At 49.2% G+C, this 20260-nt stretch overlaps 1 protein-coding gene across 2 annotated transcripts in view; it reads left to right on the top strand.

Moving 5' to 3' along the window:
• SND1 (staphylococcal nuclease and tudor domain containing 1) overlaps positions 1-20260 on the top strand; it is an 810790-nt gene that overhangs the window by 745818 nt on the left and 44712 nt on the right. For both annotated transcript variants that reach the window (XM_075599279.1, XM_075599278.1), the window contains exon 18: positions 5358-5499. In XM_075599279.1, coding sequence (XP_075455394.1) covers positions 5358-5499 — 142 coding nt within the window. The remainder of the gene's footprint in view (positions 1-5357; positions 5500-20260) is intronic.

The following is a 20260-nucleotide window of genomic DNA, read 5'->3' as shown; positions in this document are numbered from 1 at the left end:
GCGCGAGCTCCACAGAGCGAGCGCCACAGCGCGAGTCACAGCGCGAGTCACAGTGCGAGCACCACAGAGCCCGAGTCATAGCGCGAGTCACAGCGCCTCTTCCAAAGAGATCATTAACCCACGCAGTACCGCATGGGCCAGTTGTCGGTTAAACTCTTCTGTAGAGGAGTGTTTAATTCCACACCCCAGCTTCTGGAACGGGACCTGGTGCACTATATGATGACACTGAGTATCTCTGCAAATTTCCTACTTTTGCCCAATACTTTCAGCCCTTTTCCCTGAGTGTATCAGGGCTTTTGTGATATCTCCGCAAAGCGCTGCGTACAATGGCTGGCAATATAGAAATTAAATGCGTGCGTGCGCACACATATGTGTGTGTGTGTGTGTCTATATTGTGTGTGTGTGTGTGTGTGTGTCTGTATATACATATATACATAAATACTTACATACTCGTACACACACCTGCAGTGCTGCGACACTCCCATGAATTGGCTGCCTGGATGGGTGCACTAGTGCAGCATACTGTATATTGTATATAAACATCTGTAGCACACAGGGCACTCACAGCCTCGCACTATTAAAGTGGCACAAAGATTTGTTTCATTCTCTTATAACAGATTGATGTTACAGTGTGTGTGTGTGTGTGTGTGTGTGTGTGTGTGTGTGTGTGTATATGTATACAGTTAGGTCCGGAAATAATTGGACACTGACACAATTTTCATAATTTTGGCTCTGTACGCCACCACAATGGATTTGAAATGAAACAACCGAGATGCAATAGAAGTGCAGACTTTCAACTTTAATTCAAGGGGTTGAACAAAAATATCGTATGAAACATTTAGGAATTGCAACCATTTTCATACACAGTCCCCTTATTTCAGGGGCTCAAATGTAATTGGACAAATTAACCCAATCATAAATAAAATGTTCATTTTTAATACTTTGTCGAGAATCCTTTGCAGGCAATGACTGCTTGAAGTCTGGAACGCATGGACATCACCAAACGCTGGGTTTCCTCCTTTGTGATGCTTTGCCGGCCTTTACTGCAGCTGTCTTCAGTTGTTGTTTGTTCATGGGTCTTTCTGCCTTAAGTTTCGTCTACAGCAAATGAAATGCATGCTCGATTGGGTTGAGATCAGGTTATTGACTCGGCCATTGCAGAATATTCCACTTCTTTGCCTTAAAAAACTCCTGGGTTGCTTTCACAGTATGTTTTGGGTCATTGTCCATCTGTAAAGTGAAGCGCCGTCCATTCAACTTCGCTGAATTTGGCTGAATCTGAGCAGACAATATAACCCTATGCACTTCAGAATTCATCCGGCTGCTTCTGTCTTCTGTCACATCATCAATAAACACTAGTGACCCAGTGCCATTGTAAGCTATGCATGCCCATGCCATCACACTGCCTCCACCGTGTTTTACAGATGATGTGGTATGCTTCGGATCATGAGCCGTTCCAAGCCTTCTCCATACTTATTTCTTCCCATCATTCTGTTACAGGTTGATCTTAGTTTCATCTGTCCAAAGAATGCTGTTCCAGAACTGGACTGGCTTTTTTAGATATTGTTTGGCAAAGTCTAATCTGGCCTTTCTATTCTTGAGGCTTATGAATGGTTTGCACCTTGTGTTGAACCCTCTGTATTTGCTCTGGTGAAGTCTTCTCTTTATGGTAGACTTGGCTATTGATATGCCTACCTCCTGGAGACTGTTCTTCACTTGGCTGACTGTTGTTAAGGGGTTTTTCTTTACCATGGAAAGGATCCTACGATCATCCACCACTGTTGTCTTACGTAGACGTCCAGGCCTTTTTGTGTTGCAGAGCTCACCAGTGCGTTCTTTTTTTCACAGAATGTACCAAACTGTTGATTTGCTATCTCTCTGATGGATTTTCTTTTTTTTGCAGCCGAAGGATGCCCTGTTTCACTTGCATTGAGAGCTCCTTTGACCGCATGTTGTGGGTTCACAGCAACAGCTTCCAAATGCGAATGCCACACCTGGAATCAACTCCAGACCTTTTACCTGCTTAATTGATGATGAAATAACGAAGGAATAGCCCACACCTGTACATGAAACAGCTTTTGAGTCAACTGTCCAATTACTTTTGGTCCTTGAAAAAGACGGGGCTACATATTAAAGAGATGTAATTCCTATAAACCCTTCCTCCAATTTGGATGTGAATACCCTCAAATTAAGGGGTATATGGAGAAATGGGTGCTCCAGAGCTGGTGGAACTTCAAGCATAAATGTCCATAATGATTAATCAGGACTAGAGGACAGAGTAAATAAAGGAGTGGGTATAACGATGAAGTGTGATATTTGAGTCACCAAAACACCCGTCTCCTGAAGGTTAACAAACAAGGACGCCAATAAGCGCCCTAGTGTAACCTCATTGGAGACATGCCAGTGCTAATTACGGTACTCCTCCATGAAAAATCACATTTTGGACCGCAGGGAAGCTTATTGGGTTTTTATGCTTAAGACCCGTGCTCCCTGCGGTCTTAACATCGAATGGAATCTCAGTCATTTTTTGAGACGTTTAGTTTTTTGAAAGTTTTGGGAAATATTAAATATATATGAAATGCTGGGTGTGTTTACATACACTGAGCATTTCGTAAATAAGAGTAAGAGATATATGTAGGGGGGGAAGTTGTTCCTTTAGTTATCATCCTCTATGGTTGTCATCATCTTTTATCTATGTACTCTGATCTGCTTTTTGGTCTATGGATGGTTATCTTGTTGTGAAGGAGGGGAGGAATGGATGTTCACAATTCAATGTGAATTTAGAATGGGTTCGATAAGTATTTTATTTATTCCCAGGAGGATTCTCCCCCCCCCTCCCCCGTTTTTGCTTCTTCCCGCTTCCTTCCTTTTCACCTTATTCCCTTTCCCCCTCTTCCCCCCCCCTTTTTCGCCTCCCTTTCCTGTCACCATGGTACTGTGCTGCCGGATCGCATAGCGCGGTCTGACGTTCGTGAGGCGGTGCGGCCCGAGGATGCGCGATCCCGTGTATCACGGGATGTAGCACGCAGGGCTGACCCGCATGACGTCAGACCGGCGCGCAGCGGGTTTTGGCGCCATTTTTGTAAGCTTTGATTGGTGATTTGCTAGTTATAGGGCATATATAAAGGTGTCCCCTTCCCCTAGTCCCCCATACTCCTTGATAAAGGACCCCTACGGTCCGAAACGCGTAGGAGTTTTTGTCCCACCCCCTGGGGTTATGTTAGTGAGTGTTGCTGAATAAATAGAATTGTATTTTTTCTACCACCTGGCTCCCTGGCAGCGCACTGTTTTTGCTCTCTTCTTCTTTCGCTACCCTCAAATTAAAGCTGATAGACTGCACTTTAAGCCCATATTCCCTATTTAACTGTAACTTGAATTTATTTTGGTACACAGCCGAAATAACAAAACTTGTATCAGTGTCCAATTATTTCCGGACCTAACTGTATATGTATTTCTCTGTGTGTATCTGTATATATGTATCTGTGTGTGTGTATGTATATATGTATTTCTCTGTGTGTATCTGTATATATATGTATCTGTGTGTGTGTGTGTATGTATATATGTATTTCTCTGTGTGTATCTGTATATATATATGTTTCTGTGTGTGTGTGTGTGTGTGTGTGTGTGTGTATATATATGTATTTCTCTGTGTGTATTTGTATACATATGTTTCTGTGTGTGTGTGTGTGTGTGTGTGTGTGTGTGTGTGTGTGTGTGTATGTATATATGTATTTCTCTGTGTGTATATGTATAATATATATATATATTTGTGTATGTGTGTATATATATATATATGTGCGTGCATGCATACACGCACTCTACAGGTATATCATGTCAACCCTGTAGAGTGTAAGCTCCCAGGATCAGGGGCCCCTTACCATGTGTACCTGTTCGTGCTTGTTGGGTATATCTTTCTGTGTATGTAATGTAGATCACTCCCTCCATTGTACTGCGCGGCGTAATATGTAATATTAAGGCCTCTAACTGATGTCGTGCACCAGCGTCTCCCGGACATTAGCCGGGGCGCTCTCCCGGACATTAGCCGGGCGCTGTCCCGGACATCAGCCGGGCGCTCTCCCGGACATTAGCCGGGCGCTCTCCCGGACATTAGACGGGCGCTCTCCCGGACATTAGCCGGGCGCTCTCCCGGACATTAGCCGGGCGCTCTCCCGGACATTAGCCTGGCGCTGTCCCGGACATTAGCCGGGCGCTCTCCCGGACATCAGCCGGGCGCTCTCCCGGACATTAGCCGGGGCGCTCTCCCGGACATTAGCCGGGGCGCTCTCCCGGACATTAGCCGGGCGCTCTCCCGGACATCAGCCGGGCGCTCTCCCGGACGTTAGCCGGGCGCTCTCCCGGACGTTAGCCGGGCGCTCTCCCGGACGTTAGCCGGGCGCTCTCCCGGACGTTAGCCGGGCGCTCTCCCGGACGTTAGCCGGGCGCTGTCCCGGACGTTAGCCGGGCGCTCTCCCGGACGTTAGCCGGGCGCTCTCCCGGACGTTAGCCGGGCGCTCTCCCGGACATTAGCCGGGCGCTCTCCCGGACATTAGCCGGGCGCTCTCCCGGACATTAGCCGGGCGCTCTCCCGGACATTAGCCGGGCGCTCTCCCGGACATTAGCCGGGCGCTCTCCCGGACATTAGCCGGGCGCTCTCCCGGACATTAGCCGGGCGCTCTCCCGGACATTAGCCGGGTGCTCTCCCGGACATTCGCCGGGCGCTCTCCCGGACATTAGCCGGGCGCTGTCCCGGACATTCGCCGGGCGCTCTCCCAGACGTTAGCCGGGCGCTCTCCCGGACGTTAGCCGGGCGCTCTCCCGGACGTTAGCCGGGCGCTCTCCCGGACATTAGCCGGGCGCTCTCCCGGACATTCGCCGGGCGCTCTCCCGGACATTAGCCGGGCGCTCTCCCGGACATTCGCCGGGCGCTCTCCCGGACATTCGCCGGGCGCTCTCCCGGACATTAGCCGGGCGCTGTCCCGGACATTCGCCGGGCGCTCTCCCGGACATTAGCCGGGCGCTCTCCCGGACGTTAGCCGGGCGCTCTCCCGGACATTAGCCGGGGCGCTCTCCCGGACATTAGCCGGGCGCTCTGCCGGACATTAGCCGGGCGCTCTCCTCTGTCAGGTGTTCGTACAGAAAACTGCAGAGCTAAGAAAACATCTTTAATTATCAAACAGTCCTTAAAAAGTTACGGGAAGCGTTCCACGTCTGCTGCCACGTTACTGCGCCTTCAACACGTGGGGCGCTGGTTTCTTGTGGCGCGCCGCATAACAAAACCGGGACGTAGTTGTGGGTGGTAGAGACGACGTAACATGGGTGAGCGCTTTCACTCTCTAAACTGCCGCTTCTCATTGCAGATCTGGTCCAAGTGCGAGGAGCAGCCGGTGGAAGAGGTGGTCGCCGTGGTGGAGGAGAAAGATCGGAATGTCAGCTACAAGCCGGTGCTGGTGACGGAAATCATGGACGACCTGCATTTCTACGTGCAAGACGTGGAGACGGGTAAGGTGCTCCGGCTCTCCAGCCACCGCGGGGTTAAATGCATCCGCCCCGGCGCGCGCACGGCTTCTTCTTCGTATCTTATCTCCCAGCTTTACTGCGGCCTTTCGCGGTGTCGGACAGTGACGCTGCAAGCGTCACCGCGTCGGCGTGCAAGGATCCAGGCGCACAAACCCCCAGCCGGGCAGGGGGGCCTGGCTCATCTCATTAACGAGCCTGTGGGTGCTGTGTTAGGGCAGCGCAGGGCTGCGACGCACACAGGAACTCCAGTAAAGGTGACGCCTGCCGTCTGCAGTGTCACAGAATCGTACTTTCTCATTACAATAGTCACAGCTATTCTTCTGTGTGTGTGTGTGTGTGTGCGTGTGTGCGTGTGTGCGTGCGCGCGTGTGCGCGTGTGTGTGTGTGTATATATATTATATTATATATATATATACACACACACACACACACACACACACACACACACACACCCAACTGTGGGAAATCATACAACGCCAACCACGTGCACGACACCCCAAACCGTGCTCTTGTCACCCATTGGCACCACCCGCTCGCACACCGCACCACACATTTTGAAACGATGTATCTTTAAATCTTCTTGCACTGAATACATCTTTGCTCACGAGTGCACCTTTGAAAATGACACAATGGTCATATCCTATCTCGGAAGTCAAAATATTCACCATGTGCATGCAAACACGCACAAAGTGATTCAAAGTGTGTGTTATCTTGCGTGTGCGCGTGTGTGTGCGCGTGCGCGTGTGCGTGCGTGTGTGTGTGTGCGTGCGCGTGTGTGTGCGTGTATAACTGAGGGCACAGCTGTAACCTTGCTGCCCCCCCCCCCTCACATTGCAGATACATTCTGTATGACCTCTTCCCATCCAAACCTTCCTCTGATCTCCACGCGCGACGCTTTGTTTTATCTTTTAATTTTTTTAAAAATGAGTCTCGTTTAATTAAGGCGACATTATTAGCGCGCAGAAGGCGGCCCCATACCCAGAGGCCATAATAAACTCTCGCCAGCCTTCCCCTGCCGTGTTAATAGACTCGCAAATGAAAGGGACGCTTTTCTCCTCCGTGGAATCCGTGGGGACCTTCTCGGGGAAAGTACGGGGGAGGGGTAACTGTTTGGTAAGAGCCACCCCAGGGGGATTTCTGCCGGGATCTAATTGAGATGTAAGACGTGCAGTACGGTGAAAGCAAAAAAGGTCGTTACTAAAATAGGGAGAGAAATGGGATGTTTTAAAATAGCCTCCCTCCAGACTCACTATACAGCAGGAGCCACCAACAGGTCAGGTTCTCAGGATATCCCTGCTTAAGCACAGGTGTCTCTCTCGGTCCCAGCTTCAGCACAGGTGGCTCAATCAGTCCCAGCTTCAGCACAGGTGGCTCAGCCTCTGATTGAGCCACCTGTGCTGAAGCAGGGATATCCGGAAACCCTGACCTGTTGGTGGTGCTTGAGGACCCCCCTGATAAACAGCGACCATGCCTCTTTTACTGGTAACCTTACACGGGTGCATCCTTACTGTTTGGGGGGCGCATGGTACCCTACCCCTGACATCGAACCTTTCTCTGATTTTATTAGCGTTGTGCGTTCCTTAAAAAGAATAAACCGCAGATTTGGGAGAATGTTTCCCCCCTTTGGGATATGGGAGGGGCCAGTGCGCGGACTTAACCCCTTTCATGCCAGACCGGCATTTAACCCCATAAGAAGACAAACATAATCAGAAGTGTTTATACATCTCCAAAGATTTCTTTGAAAGTTTAACGTAGTCGTAGAGGAATCCACCGACGGGGAAAGAAAGCCGCCTGCGGCAAGAACGGGTAACGCAAAAAGGGTAACAAAAAGAAGAACATGTGTTTGTCTCGTGGCACATGCAATACAAAATTAACTGACGCGTTTCGTGCTATGCAGTAACCATGTCACTGCCATTAGTACACTTTGCCCCTAGGAGAGACTGACCCCTTAACCATGTCACTGCCATTAGTACACTTTGCCCCTAGGAGAGACTGACCCCTTAACATGTCACTGCCATTAGTACACTTTGCCCCTAGGAGAGACTGAACCCCTTAACATGTCACTGCCATTAGTACACTTTGTCCCTAGGAGGGACTGACCCCTTAACATGTCACTGCCATTAGTACACTTTGCCCCTAGGAGAGACTGACCCCTTAACATGTCACTGCCATTAGTACACTTTGCCCCTAGGAGAGACTGACCCCTTAACCATGTCACTGCCATTAGTACACTTTGCCCCTAGGAGAGACTGACCCCTTAACCATGTCACTGCCATTAGTACACTTTGCCCTTAGGAGAGACTGACCCCTTAACCATGTCACTGCCATTAGTACACTTTGCCCCTAGGAGAGACTGACCCTTTAACCCTGTCACTGCCATTAGTACACTTTGCCCTTAGGAGAGACTGACCCCTTAACCATGTCACTGCCATTAGTACACTTTGCCCCTAGGAGGGACTGACCCCTTAACCCTGTCACTAGTACACTTTGCCCCTAGGAGAGACTGACCCCTTAACCCTGTCACTAGTACACTTTGCCCCTAGGAGGGACTGACCCCTTAACCCTGTCACTAGTACACTTTGCCCCTAGGAGAGACTGACCCCTTAACCCTGTCACTAGTACACTTTGCCCCTAGGAGGGACTGACCCCTTAACCCTGTCACTAGTACACTTTGCCCCTAGGAGAGACTGACCCCTTAACCCTGTCACTAGTACACTTTGCCCCTAGGAGAGACTGATCCCTTAACCATGTCACTAGTACACTTTGCCCCTAGGAGAGACTGACCCCTTAACCCTGTCACTAGTACACTTTGCCCCTAGGAGAGACTGATCCCTTAACCCTGTCACTAGTACACTTTGCCCCTAGGAGAGACTGATCCCTTAACCATGTCACTGCCATTAGTACGTTTTGGCCAGAGGAGGGATTATATCTTTTAGCTGGGAGTTACCCGTTCCTGAATGTATTAAACATGTTTCTTAACTAACTAAAGAAACCAGACAAGTGGAGTTCACCTTAATGACGATGTATCTTTGTTTAGTGCATTCTTTACAGTATGTGTATTCTATGAGAGCAGTGACTGTCCCTTTCAATATTATTGGAAAAGTTTTACAAAAAGAGGACCCTGTTGGCGTCCCCGTTTGGTGGAGTTGGCTGCACGGTGATGGTATTCGGGGAGCATCTCGCTACGTACAAGGAATTGGAGATGCGATGTCATAAGTTCAGGGAAAGTGCAGAACTCTCCTTGAAGCTAGAACGCCATCTGTGCTCCCGATATCTGCAGGATCCAGTGTGCGCACGGCAGATGTAAAGGGCAAAATAACCGGCAGACACCGTACGTGGGTTTAACTGCCCGTACCTCACCCTTATTCAGTTCTTCTTTTTCTAATTGGTCTCGTATAAGGAGAAGTGTTTGTAAATCTGATCATTGGAGCAAACAAGATTGACAACTGATCCCCCAGCTCCTGTTCAGAAGAAACGAATGCCATTTTCCCCCAATGGTTTTCAAGAACACTTTGGAGTTTGCCTGACACCTCGGTCCTGCATATGGGCGCAAGTGGAAGAGGCGACACGTGGGCAGCTTAAAAGATAAACGATGTATGTACAAAGATAAGATAGTTCTGAAACAAATGACCTCAAATGGATCTCCTTTCTTTCCCCCTCCCCACTATGCTCCTATCTGCCGTTATAGGGTTATATACACCTTTTACTTCCTGGGCACCCCTCTCTGAGACACAGGGTGTAATAGTCCCAAAAATATTATAATAAGAGTTACAGCAAATGCAAATCCCACTTGTGAGCACATTCACATGTCAGGTCTACCACCCTGCCCTTCCCCATTATCTCTTTGCCTACCGTGTTTCCACTGCGTCCAGGGACGCGCTCAGGAAATATTAATTCTTGCAAATGAAATTCTTGGAAAGCCGGGTGGGAAATTGCTGGTTTTAGCAGTTATTAGAAAGTGTGCAATTTCCAGCTCCCAGAACCCCTGATTCGCCGCTCCGGCTATTAAAGGCACGCCGGGTCACCGTATCTAGGATATCATTACAGATAATGCGCGTACATTTGAAACGTACGGACATTGCAGCCCGGAAATCCTTTTAAACAAACATGACCTTGTGATTTGCCTTCTGTCGCTGGATTAAATGCCAGATCCTTTCTGAGCTTCACAATTAGCCTTACTCCCCCCCCCCCCACTGAATTAAAGACCACGAGAAGCCACGGTCACTTTACGCACCTTTCATTACGAGCGCTATTTGTCAATTCTTAACCAATATGGCAATCAAATCCGGTTCCAGCCGCATGTGCCATTTTAATGGCCAACTGCAGTCCTCAAGGGCCACCAACAGGTCAGGTTTCGACTAAGCCTCTGCTTGAGCCACCTGTGCTGAAGCAGGGCTATCCTTAAAACCTGGCCTGTTGGTGGCCCTTGAGGACTGGAGTTGGCCGCCCCCGGATAAAACCATGGGTGTGTCTGTATAGCTTGAAAAACACCATTAGGCTGGGGCCATAGAGATGGGAGCAGTGCTGAGGCGAGCCAGCTGGCGCGATCGGGAGGCGGGGGGAGACTGAGGGAGGCGGGGCAGTGACGTTGCTGGTCCAATCGCCCGCGACGCACCGACGTCACAGCGCCGTGACCTTGACGCTGCTCCGTGCTGATTGGATGTTTTCAGCCGACAGCTCTCTGAAAAACAGCTTGGCTGTCGGCTGAAAAATCCAGCGCCTCAGCACGCCTGCGGACGCTCGCATGAGCCCCCTCTAAAGACATCCTCATGGAGGAAGCAGGGGCTCAGCGCGGAGCGTCCGCACGGCTCAGCGCGTCCTCCCCTGCTATGGACTCGGCCTTAAGCATCATCATTGTGTGTGTCTGTGTGTGTGTGTCTGTCTGTCTGTCTGTCTGTCTGTCTGTCTCTGTGTGTGTGTGTGTGTGTGTCTGTGTGTGTGTGTCTGTGTGGGACGCCAGAGGAATATTAACCCTGCAGTGGCCGGAGAGAAGAAGGGTTTGAGAAGCCCTGTGTTACCGCGCCCGCTCTTCCTGTCCTGCGCCCGCCTGTACAGATAATGTCCCCGCCTCCCACGCTGTGAGACGAGTGCGTGCGTACAGGCTGCAGCAGTTAGTGCCACAGCAGTAATGGAACATGTGCTTTTATCAGGAGCCTCGCACGCCTCATTGCTTCCAATAAAAGTACCCAGGGCCAGCCAGCTGTACTATGCAATACAGAGCATCTAGCGCCCCGGCTTCTCTATAACGGGCATAATCCCCTCTCCGCGGAGAGAGGCGCACCACCAGCCTGAGAGAGCAGCGCGCTGTTATTTGTGCGTTCGGAGGATAAAGGTTTTGCGAGACAGAAGGAAGTTTCTCCTGACGCCGCTGAGCAGTTAGGCAGGACGCCAGCACACAAAGGCATCTGAGAAGTACAGTATTTATTCTGTCAATAGGTCCCCGCAGAGCGGCGGCGATGACGCGCGCCCCTTTTAGGCTTCAGAGCGCCCTTTGTTATCCGCTCAGGATAGAAACCACCTGGGCTTTGTGATTGTGACATGAATGCTCAATTTGTCATCTCGCTCCCTCTGTGTCCCCTGGAAGGCGCCTGGGGGAGCGCGTTACCGGCTCATTCTGTTTGCCAGAGATCGGCTGAGCCAGTCCCAGTTACTTCATACCGATCGTCATAGTCCTATTACAATCCTCTGCATTATAATGCAGAAGAACAAGCCAATCATTCATATTGTTCAGTGATGTGATACTGCTGTGGGTCAGCCGTGGAAGTAACTGACATTTAGGGACGATTAGTGACATGCTGCTTAAGTCACGGCAGCCTGATAGAAGGCCGATCTGCCAGTGGTACAGTACCAGGGGTACGAGCAGCACCCCGCTCTCCCCGCTAACCTGAGAAATGTTCAAACAAAATACTGTACCTAAGCAGCCATTTCTTTAGGTAACACGGTTGCAGACCATATTTATTGTGGTGAAATATATTGTTCATGATACATGTCTTCTGATTTGTTATTGTGAGCATGTTCGGGTTGTCACCCAACCCTGGTACCGGTTTTAACTCTTGCCTCCCCAGTATGTCTTCCCGCGGGGTCACTACGCCTGACAAACAAGTAGCGGTGATTTGGCCTAATTTTAGGTAAATACTAAATCATTGGCGCGGAGCTCACGAGACCTGGTGTGTATGAAGGGTGAACTGGTCTTTGTGTTTCCAAAATCCAGAAAGGCGGAGATCCCCAATAAGATAAATCCCCCTTTTTCTTAAAAAATACTAAACTTTGGTTCTTCAACCTGCGGCAGCCGGGAAAATACAGAAGACCGGGTGGGGGGGTGGGAGGGGTTACATTTCCAAAGGTACTAAGCTTGTTGGAGGCTGAACTGGGCCAGGTTTGTGTCCCAGAGAGATATTGCAGATAAAGCACAGGAGGGATCTGGGATGCTTTGTTTATAGGAAAACCCTCGCTCTGTTGGTTTGTCGCAAGCGCTCGCGCTTATTTTCTGGTCGCCTTTCCTGAGCTATTCGTGCTTTTCTACCGACCGTTGCAAGCCGGGACCGCCCCGGTAAAACCATGACGTTTGTCGGCTTCATGCCGCCCCGAGAGACGTTCGGATTTCTCCTGGAAGGGTTTTGTTTCCAGTGACAGTGTCGGCAATCTGCGGTAGTGGGGTCATTATTACACCGTACCGGTGCTTGAATTACCAAGGCCAACGTAGGCAATATCCTTCATCTGGCAGCAAAGTGTCTAATAAATGGGATTCTTGTGCTGACTGTGCGTGCGTGTGCGCGCGTGCGTGTAAAACACCCTTTCCCTATCCATAGGGGAAATAGCGGTAATTACGGTCACTGGTGCTACCTGTTAGACTTACAGAAGGCCAGCGCCTCCGCTCATGGGCAGCCTGGGGTTACTGTGTGCTCTCTCTCTCTCTGGTGCAGCGCCTCCACCTATGAAGATCCTGCGTAGCAGGATTGCTCCTCATAGGAACTCGTATACCTTTAGGACAGGGGAGCGCAGACTTTTTGAGCCTGCCTGCTCCCCTTCACTTTCGCGCTCCCTTCACCTTGTTTGGCGTCGTCAAATGACACATTTCCCAGGGAAATCGACCCGTGGCTAGATATAGTTACATATAGTTACATAGTTACATAGTTACATAGTTACATATAGTTACATAGTAGATGAGGTTGAAAAAAGACTTCCGTCCATCAAGTTCAACCTATGCTAAATTTAGACAACAGATACTTTATCCTATATCTAAACTTATTGATCCAGAGGAAGGCAAACAAAAAACCCCATTGAGGGGAAAAATTAATTCCTTCCTGACTCCAAGAATGCGCTGGAGTTCTGCACTTCCGCCGCCGAGACTGGATGGAATAACAAGGCGTTGTCAGCCGCCTTCTGGCAAGGTCTCTCGGAGGCCTTAAAAGACGAGCTAGCAGCACATGAACGTCCTACCGACCTCGAAGAACTTATCGCCATATGTATCCGCGTTGATCAACGCCTACTGGAGAGAAGGTCCGAGAGATCCCGCCACAGGCATCTCACGCCGAGATTTTCTTCTCTTCATGCTGGTACCGCTGAACCTCTTACACCAGATATCCCTGAGCCCATGCAACTTGGTGGCCACAAGTTGTCTTCCAGTGTGAAACAGCACCGATGCAACGCCGGTCTCTGCTTGTACTGTGGTAATTCTGGACATCAGGTACTCAATTGTCCCCACAAATCGGGAAACGCCAGCTCCCAATGAGGTCCAGGGGAATCACATTGGGGACACTTTCTACCTACCCTACCAAATAAAAAACTCTGCCAACCAGGATCCTTCTTCCTATTTTGCTGTCCGGCAAGAACTTCCACACTACTGCTCTAGCCTTTGTGGATTTCGGCTCGGGAGGCAACTTTATTAAACAGGGCTTTGCTGAGAAGAATAACATCCCCCTCGTCCACAAGAAATGCTCTGTACGGTTGGATGCAATTGATGGTCAACCTCTGCGACCAGCATTCATTTCCTTACAGACCACCCTCTTTTGGTTACGCACCGGTGAGGACCATACGGAAGAGATCCATCTGAATGTCATCCATACTCCATCAGTCGATGTGATTCTTGGCCTTCCGTGGCTCCAACTTCGCAACCCACGTATAGATTGGACTGACAAGGAACCTGTCCTGTGGAGTGCTTCATGTTCCAAGAACTGTGCCATGGCCGTCAAAAGTATATATGTTGCTGTTCCTAGTGAAGAGAAGGTATCTTTGCCCGAGGTCTACGCCGAATTTCGTGATGTTTTTGATAAAGATCAGAGGTTCTGCCACCTCACCGCTCTTTCGATTGTCCTATTGACTTGTTACCCGGCTCCGTTCCCCCCCAGGGGAAGCTCATATCCACTTTCCCTTCCTGAAACTAAGGCTATGTACATTCAGGAAAATCTACAAAAGGGGTTTATTCGGAAATCATCATCTTCACCAGCCGGAGCAGGCTTCTTTCTGAAACAAAAAGGACGGATCCCTACGACCCTGTATCGATTATAGAGGTCGTAACAAGACCACCATCAAAAATCGTTATCCCTTACCATTGATTTCGGAACTCTTCGATCGTCTCCAAGTGGCCGCAATCTTCACCAAATTGAATCTGCGTGGGGCCTTCAATTTGGGGAGAATTCGCCAGGGTGTTGAATGGAAAACAGCTTTCAATACACGAGACGGCCACTATGAATACCTCATCATGCTTTTCGGCCTCTGCAATGCCCTGCCATCGTCTAAGACTTTGTTAATGAAATCTTCAGAGACCTACTCAACCAGTTTGTTATCGTCTATCTGGATGACATTATTATATTTTCTAAGTCTTCACAGGAACACATCGGTCATGTCAAACAGGTACTTCTACGCCTACGTGAAAACCACTTGTTCGCTAAACAGGAGAAGTGCCAGTTCCACCAAACCACTACGGAATTTCCGGGGTACATAATTTCGGACACTGGTCCCACCATGGATCCGGCTAAGGTCAAGGCAATCCTGGACTGGTCTCGTCCCACTACTCTTAAGGCCGTACAATGTTTTTTGGGCTTTGCTAATTACTACCGCAGGTTAATTCAAAATTTCTCATCTGCGGTAGCCCCTATTACAGCTCTAACGAAAAAAGGTGCGGATCCTACTTCATGGTCGCCGGCGTCTAGCCAGGCCTTCGAGCATCGGAAAACTGCCTTCATTTCTGCGCCCATCCTCATACATCCGGACCCCAGAATACTGTTCACCTTGGAAGTGGGTGCATCAACCGTCGGTGCCGGTGCTATTCTCTCACAAAGAACGACTCCCCAAGCCAGACTCCACCCATGTGCCTTTTCTGTGAAAAAATGTATCCGGTAGAAAAATATTATGCCGTGGATAACCAGGAACTTCTAGCCATCACATTTGCCCTAGAAGAATGGAGACATCTTTTAGAAGGCACAGAGAATCCTATTACCATTCTGACCGACCACAAGAGTTTACTTCACATCGAGGGCGCTCGACGCTTAGGAGCTCGTCGAGCTCGGTGGTCGCTTTTCTTTTCCCGCTTAAATGTTATTATTTCTTTCTTACCCGGTTAAAAAAATGTCAAGGCCGATGCCTTCTCCCGTCAGTTTCTGGTCGACGACAAAACCGAGGATCGTCGGGAAACCATTCTTCCCTCTAAATACATGCAGTCCTCGTTTTACGACGAATGGCTTGTCTGACGCCATTCAATGCATCCCTATGGCCATTTTTACGACGCCTGAGTGGCTTATCCGACGCTCTTCCGACGCTTTGCAACAATTGTCCAATCAGAAGGCTGCAAGTCAGGGAAATCATTCTGCACACTCTGTGTGAAGGTTTAGTGGGGTATTTTAGGCCCTTAACCATGGCTGATAAAAGCAAAAAGCAAAGTTATGTTGCTCCAAAAAGGAATAAAAAATCTATTACTTTAGAGACCAAAACATCATAAAGCGCTCTGAGAAAGGAGAGACAGACACAGAAATTGGACGTGCCGTGGATATACCTCGCACAACTATTGTGACAATTATAACAGACTAGCTGAGAGACCTGGCGTTGCCCGGGAGTATAATTTCCAGCTTCCTCCTCTCTCTCCACTCCCCCTGTCTGTTTCTCCGCTCCCCCCTGTCTGTCTGTATGGGCTGATGGGAGATGGGGGGGGAAGACGTGGTTGGCGTCTGTGTGCGTTCCCGAGCTGAAGGGTGGAGGTGAGGACGCGGTGAACGGGAGGGGTGGTGCCAGAGTACCCAGGAGTGTCTGCGGGACGGAGAGGGCCTGCGGTACTGGGAGGGCGTGGGCTGCATTGGTGTTGTGAAGAGGCGGTGGGCGTTGGTGTGCGGTCCCGAGCTGAAGGGTTGAAGTCAACGTGAGGTACACAGCACGGTGTGCGGGCCCGAGAGGATGAGGGTGGGGAGTGTTGCGGGAGGGGGGGTGAGTGTGCAAATGGCAGAAATGGCATATATTTGTGGTCAAAGAAGCCACTGTACCTGAGGTGGTGTGTATTCCGCAGTTATTTTCGGAGGTGAGAGCAGGCAGTTAGGGTTAGGTGCTGTCAAGCGTCGTCCCAAAGCTCAGTGAGTGTTGGGAGTGTGCCAGTTGTGTAGGTGTGGTGAGCGAAGGCCGCAGGCCAATGAGAGGTGTGCGGGGGCGGGAGGGCCGAGGGAGCAATCACATTGGCCCGAGGCGGAGTGACGGGCCAAAGGACCAATGTGATTGCCCCTAAGCACAGCCAACATACAATGTTTTCAAATATATATATATGGATAAGGCAAGAATCTTGGAACAGATTAAGGGCTCAGCACCTATGCAAGGTACAACAATAAGGCAACGTGTTGGGCATATTGCTGAGGTAGAAAAACTCCTCATCATATGGCTGGAAGATCAATCCCAGCGTCATGTGCCTATTAGTTTAGCCTTAATTCAGGCAAAGGGTTTGAGTCTTTATGAGGACATTAAGCACCAGCATGGAGAAGGGACCACTGAGGAAACGTTCACTGCAAGTAAGGGCTGGTTTATGCGGTTTAAAGAGAGGGTAAACTTGTATAGCATTAAAGTGACCGGTGAAGCTGCTAGTGCTGATGAGGAGGCCGCTAAAACCTTCCTTTTACATTGGCCAAAATTATAGAGGACGGTGGCTAGTGCGCTCGTCAGGTATTCAATGCAGACGAGACTGGGCTCTACTGGAAGAAAATGCCCAGTAGAAGATACATTGCAAAAGAGGAAAGATCAATGCCTGGTTTTAAAGTTGCAAAGGACAGGCTGACTCTTCTGCTTGGAGCAAATGCTGCAGGTGATTTCGAGCTAAAACCTTTGCTTGTTTATCATGCAGAAAACCCTAGAGCATTCAAGGGTTATGCAAAGTGCACACTTCCAGTGATTTGGAAGTCAAACCGCAGGCATGGGTAACAGGGAGCCTTTTTGAGGACTGGTTCCAGTATCATTTTATTCCAGCTGTGCAATTATATTGCACAAGGCAGAACCTTGATTTTAAAGCATTTCTGCTCCTGGACAATGCTCCTGGCCATCCCATGTACCTGGATGACCTCCATCCAAACGTCATGGTGGTGTTCATGCCCCCCAACACCACCTCATTGATACAGCCGATGGACCAGGGGGTTATCGCTTCCTTTAAGGCCTACTATCTTAGGCGAACATCTGCCCAGGCCATCAGAGTAACTGATGTGGAAGGAGGTCCAACATTGAAAGAATTTTGGAAGGGTTACAACATTCTCCATGCAGTAAGAAGCATCGGAGAGGCATGGAATGAGGTCAAACAAATCCAATTTAAATGGAGTTTGGCGTAATTTGTGCCCTGATTTTTATCTCAGATGTCCAAGGCATTACAGAGACTGTTGCAGAAGTTACAGAAACTGTTGTGCAAATTACCAGAGATCTCAGCTTGGAGGTGGAAACCGAGGATATTGAGGAGTTGCTCGCCTCACATTCTAACGAGTTGAGCAATGAAGACCTGATGCAATTAGAAGAGCAAAAAATTACTGAAGAGGAGGCCCACCAATCTGCGGAAGTGGCACAGCCACGTAAATCTTTATCAACCAAAATGTTGACTGCGGCATTCACGGACATTGATAGCGCACTGGCCGTATTTGAGGAAAATGACCCCAACATTGAACGCAGCTCTTCAGTCAGTCGTGGGGTTTCCAACCAAATCAGCTGCTATAGAGAGATCTACACGCAGAAAAGGACAGGGTCTGTCCAGACTTCATTGAAGAGCTTCTTCAAGAGGCCCAAACCTTCAAGTCCACCTACATCACCCCCAAGAAGTCCGATATCCGTTGAAGATCCCTCCCCCCCCCCCCCCCCAATCATCTTCCTCCAATAATTAATGGGGTTTTTTTTGTTTTTTTTGCTCGTAATGTATTATTATTACTAGACAGAATATTCTTTTATTATACAGTTCTGGAATCAATAAATATAATGTTTACATCATCTATGTGTGCGCTGCGTATCTAATTGCCTGCGTAAAATATTTTGTGTATTTTAGTATTAAAAATGCCTTCAGGAACAGAACCTTTCATTTCACATGGGAAAATGTGATTCGCTTTACAGCGCTTCACTATCCGACGCCATTTTGAGTAACGCATTGTGTCTGATAACCGAGGACCGCCTGTACATACTTTCTGCCAACACCTTTGATGTTTTGAAAGAGATTGTACAAGACCAGTCCCACATCCCATGTATGCGTTACTGCCACTATATTTCCCCTTGTAATGAAGTCGCATACATGCATGCGTTACTGCCTGTAAACTTCCCCGTGTCATGAAGTCGCATGCATGCGTTACTGCCTGTATACTTCCCCGTGTAATGAAGTCGCATCCATGCGTTACTGCCTGTATTTTTCTCTGTGTAATGAAGTCGCATGCATGCATACATGCGTTACTATCTGCATATTTCCCCGTGTAATGAAGTCGCATGTAGGCGTTACTGCCTGTATTATTTCCCTGTGTAATAAAGTCGCATGCATGCGTTACTGCTGGTATACTTCCTTGTGTAATGAAGTCGCATGCATGAGTTACGGCCTCTATACTTCCCCGTGTAATGAAGTCGCATGCATGCGTTACGGCCTCTATACTTCCCCGTGTAATGCAGTCGCATGCATGCATTACGGCCTCTATACTTCCCCGTGTCATGAAGTCGCATGCATGCGTTACTGCCTGTATACTTCCCCGTGTAATGAAGTCGCATACATGCATGCGTTACTGCCTGTATACTTCCCAGTGTAATGCAGTCGTATGCATGCGTTACGGCCTGTATTCTTCCCCGTGTAATGAAGTCGCATGCATGCGTTACGGCCTCTATACTTCCCCGTGTAATGAAGTCGCATGCATGCGTTACTGCCTGTATTCTTCCCCGTGTAATGAAGTCGCATGCATGCGTTACTGCCTGTATTCTTCCCCGTGTAATGAAGTCGCATGCATGCGTTACTGCCTGTATTCTTCCCCGTGTAATGCAGCCGCATGCATGCGTTACTGCCTGTATTCTTCCCCGTGTAATGAAGTCGCATGCATGTGTTACGGCCTCTATACTTCCCCGTGTAATGAAGTCGCATGCATGCGTTACTGCCTGTATTCTTCCCCGTGTAATGAAGTCGCATGCATGCGTTACGGCCTCTATACTTCCCCGTGTAATGAAGTCGCATGCATGCGTTACTGCCTGTATTCTTCCCCGTGTAATGAAGTCGCATGCATGCGTTACTGCCTGTATTCTTCCCCGTGTAATGCAGTCGCATGCATGCGTTACGGCCTCTATACTTCCCCGTGTAATGAAGTCGCATGCATGCGTTACTGCCTGTATTCTTCCCCGTGTAATGCAGTCGCATGCATGCGTTACTGCCTGTTTTTCTTCCCCGTGTAATGAAGTCGCATGCATGCGTTACGGCCTCTATACTTCCCCGTGTAATGAAGTCGCATGCATGCGTTACTGCCTGTATTCTTCCCCGTGTAATGAAGTCGCATGCATGCGTTACGGCCTCTATACTTCCCCGTGTAATGAAGTCGCATGCATGCGTTACTGCCTGTATTCTTCCCCGTGTAATGCAGTCGCATGCATGCGTTACGGCCTCTATACTTCCCCGTGTAATGAAGTCACATGCATGCGTTACGGCCTCTATACTTCCCCGTGTAATGAAGTCGCATGCATGCGTTACTGCCTGTATTCTTCCCCGTGTAATGAAGTCGCATGCATGCGTTACTGCCTGTATTCTTCCCCGTGTAATGCAGTCGCATGCATGCGTTACGGCCTCTATACTTCCCCGTGTAATGAAGTCACATGCATGCGTTACGGCCTCTATACTTCCCCGTGTAATGAAGTCGCATGCATGCGTTACTGCCTGTATTCTTCCCCGTGTAATGAAGTCGCATGCATGCGTTACTGCCTGTATTCTTCCCCGTGTAATGCAGTCGCATGCATGCGTTACGGCCTCTATACTTCCCCGTGTAATGAAGTCACATGCATGCGTTACTGCCTGTATTCTTCCCCGTGTAATGAAGTCGCATGCATGCGTTACGGCCTGTATGCTTCCCCGTGTAATGAAGTCGCATGCATGCGTTACTGCCTGTATTCTTCCCCGTGTAATGAAGTCGCATGCATGCGTTACGGCCTCTATACTTCCCCGTGTAATGAAGTCGCATGCATGCGTTACTGCCTGTATTCTTCCCCGTGTAATGAAGTCGCATGCATGCGTTATACGGCCTGTATTCTTCCCCGTGTAATGAAGTCGCATGCATGCGTTACGCCCTCT

The sequence above is a fragment of the Ascaphus truei genome, chromosome 5 (assembly GCF_040206685.1).
Source record: "Ascaphus truei isolate aAscTru1 chromosome 5, aAscTru1.hap1, whole genome shotgun sequence".
Taxonomy (NCBI): domain Eukaryota; kingdom Metazoa; phylum Chordata; class Amphibia; order Anura; family Ascaphidae; genus Ascaphus; species Ascaphus truei.
The sequence above is the reverse complement of the archived record's forward strand: the minus strand, read 5'-3'. Positions and strand labels throughout refer to the sequence as shown.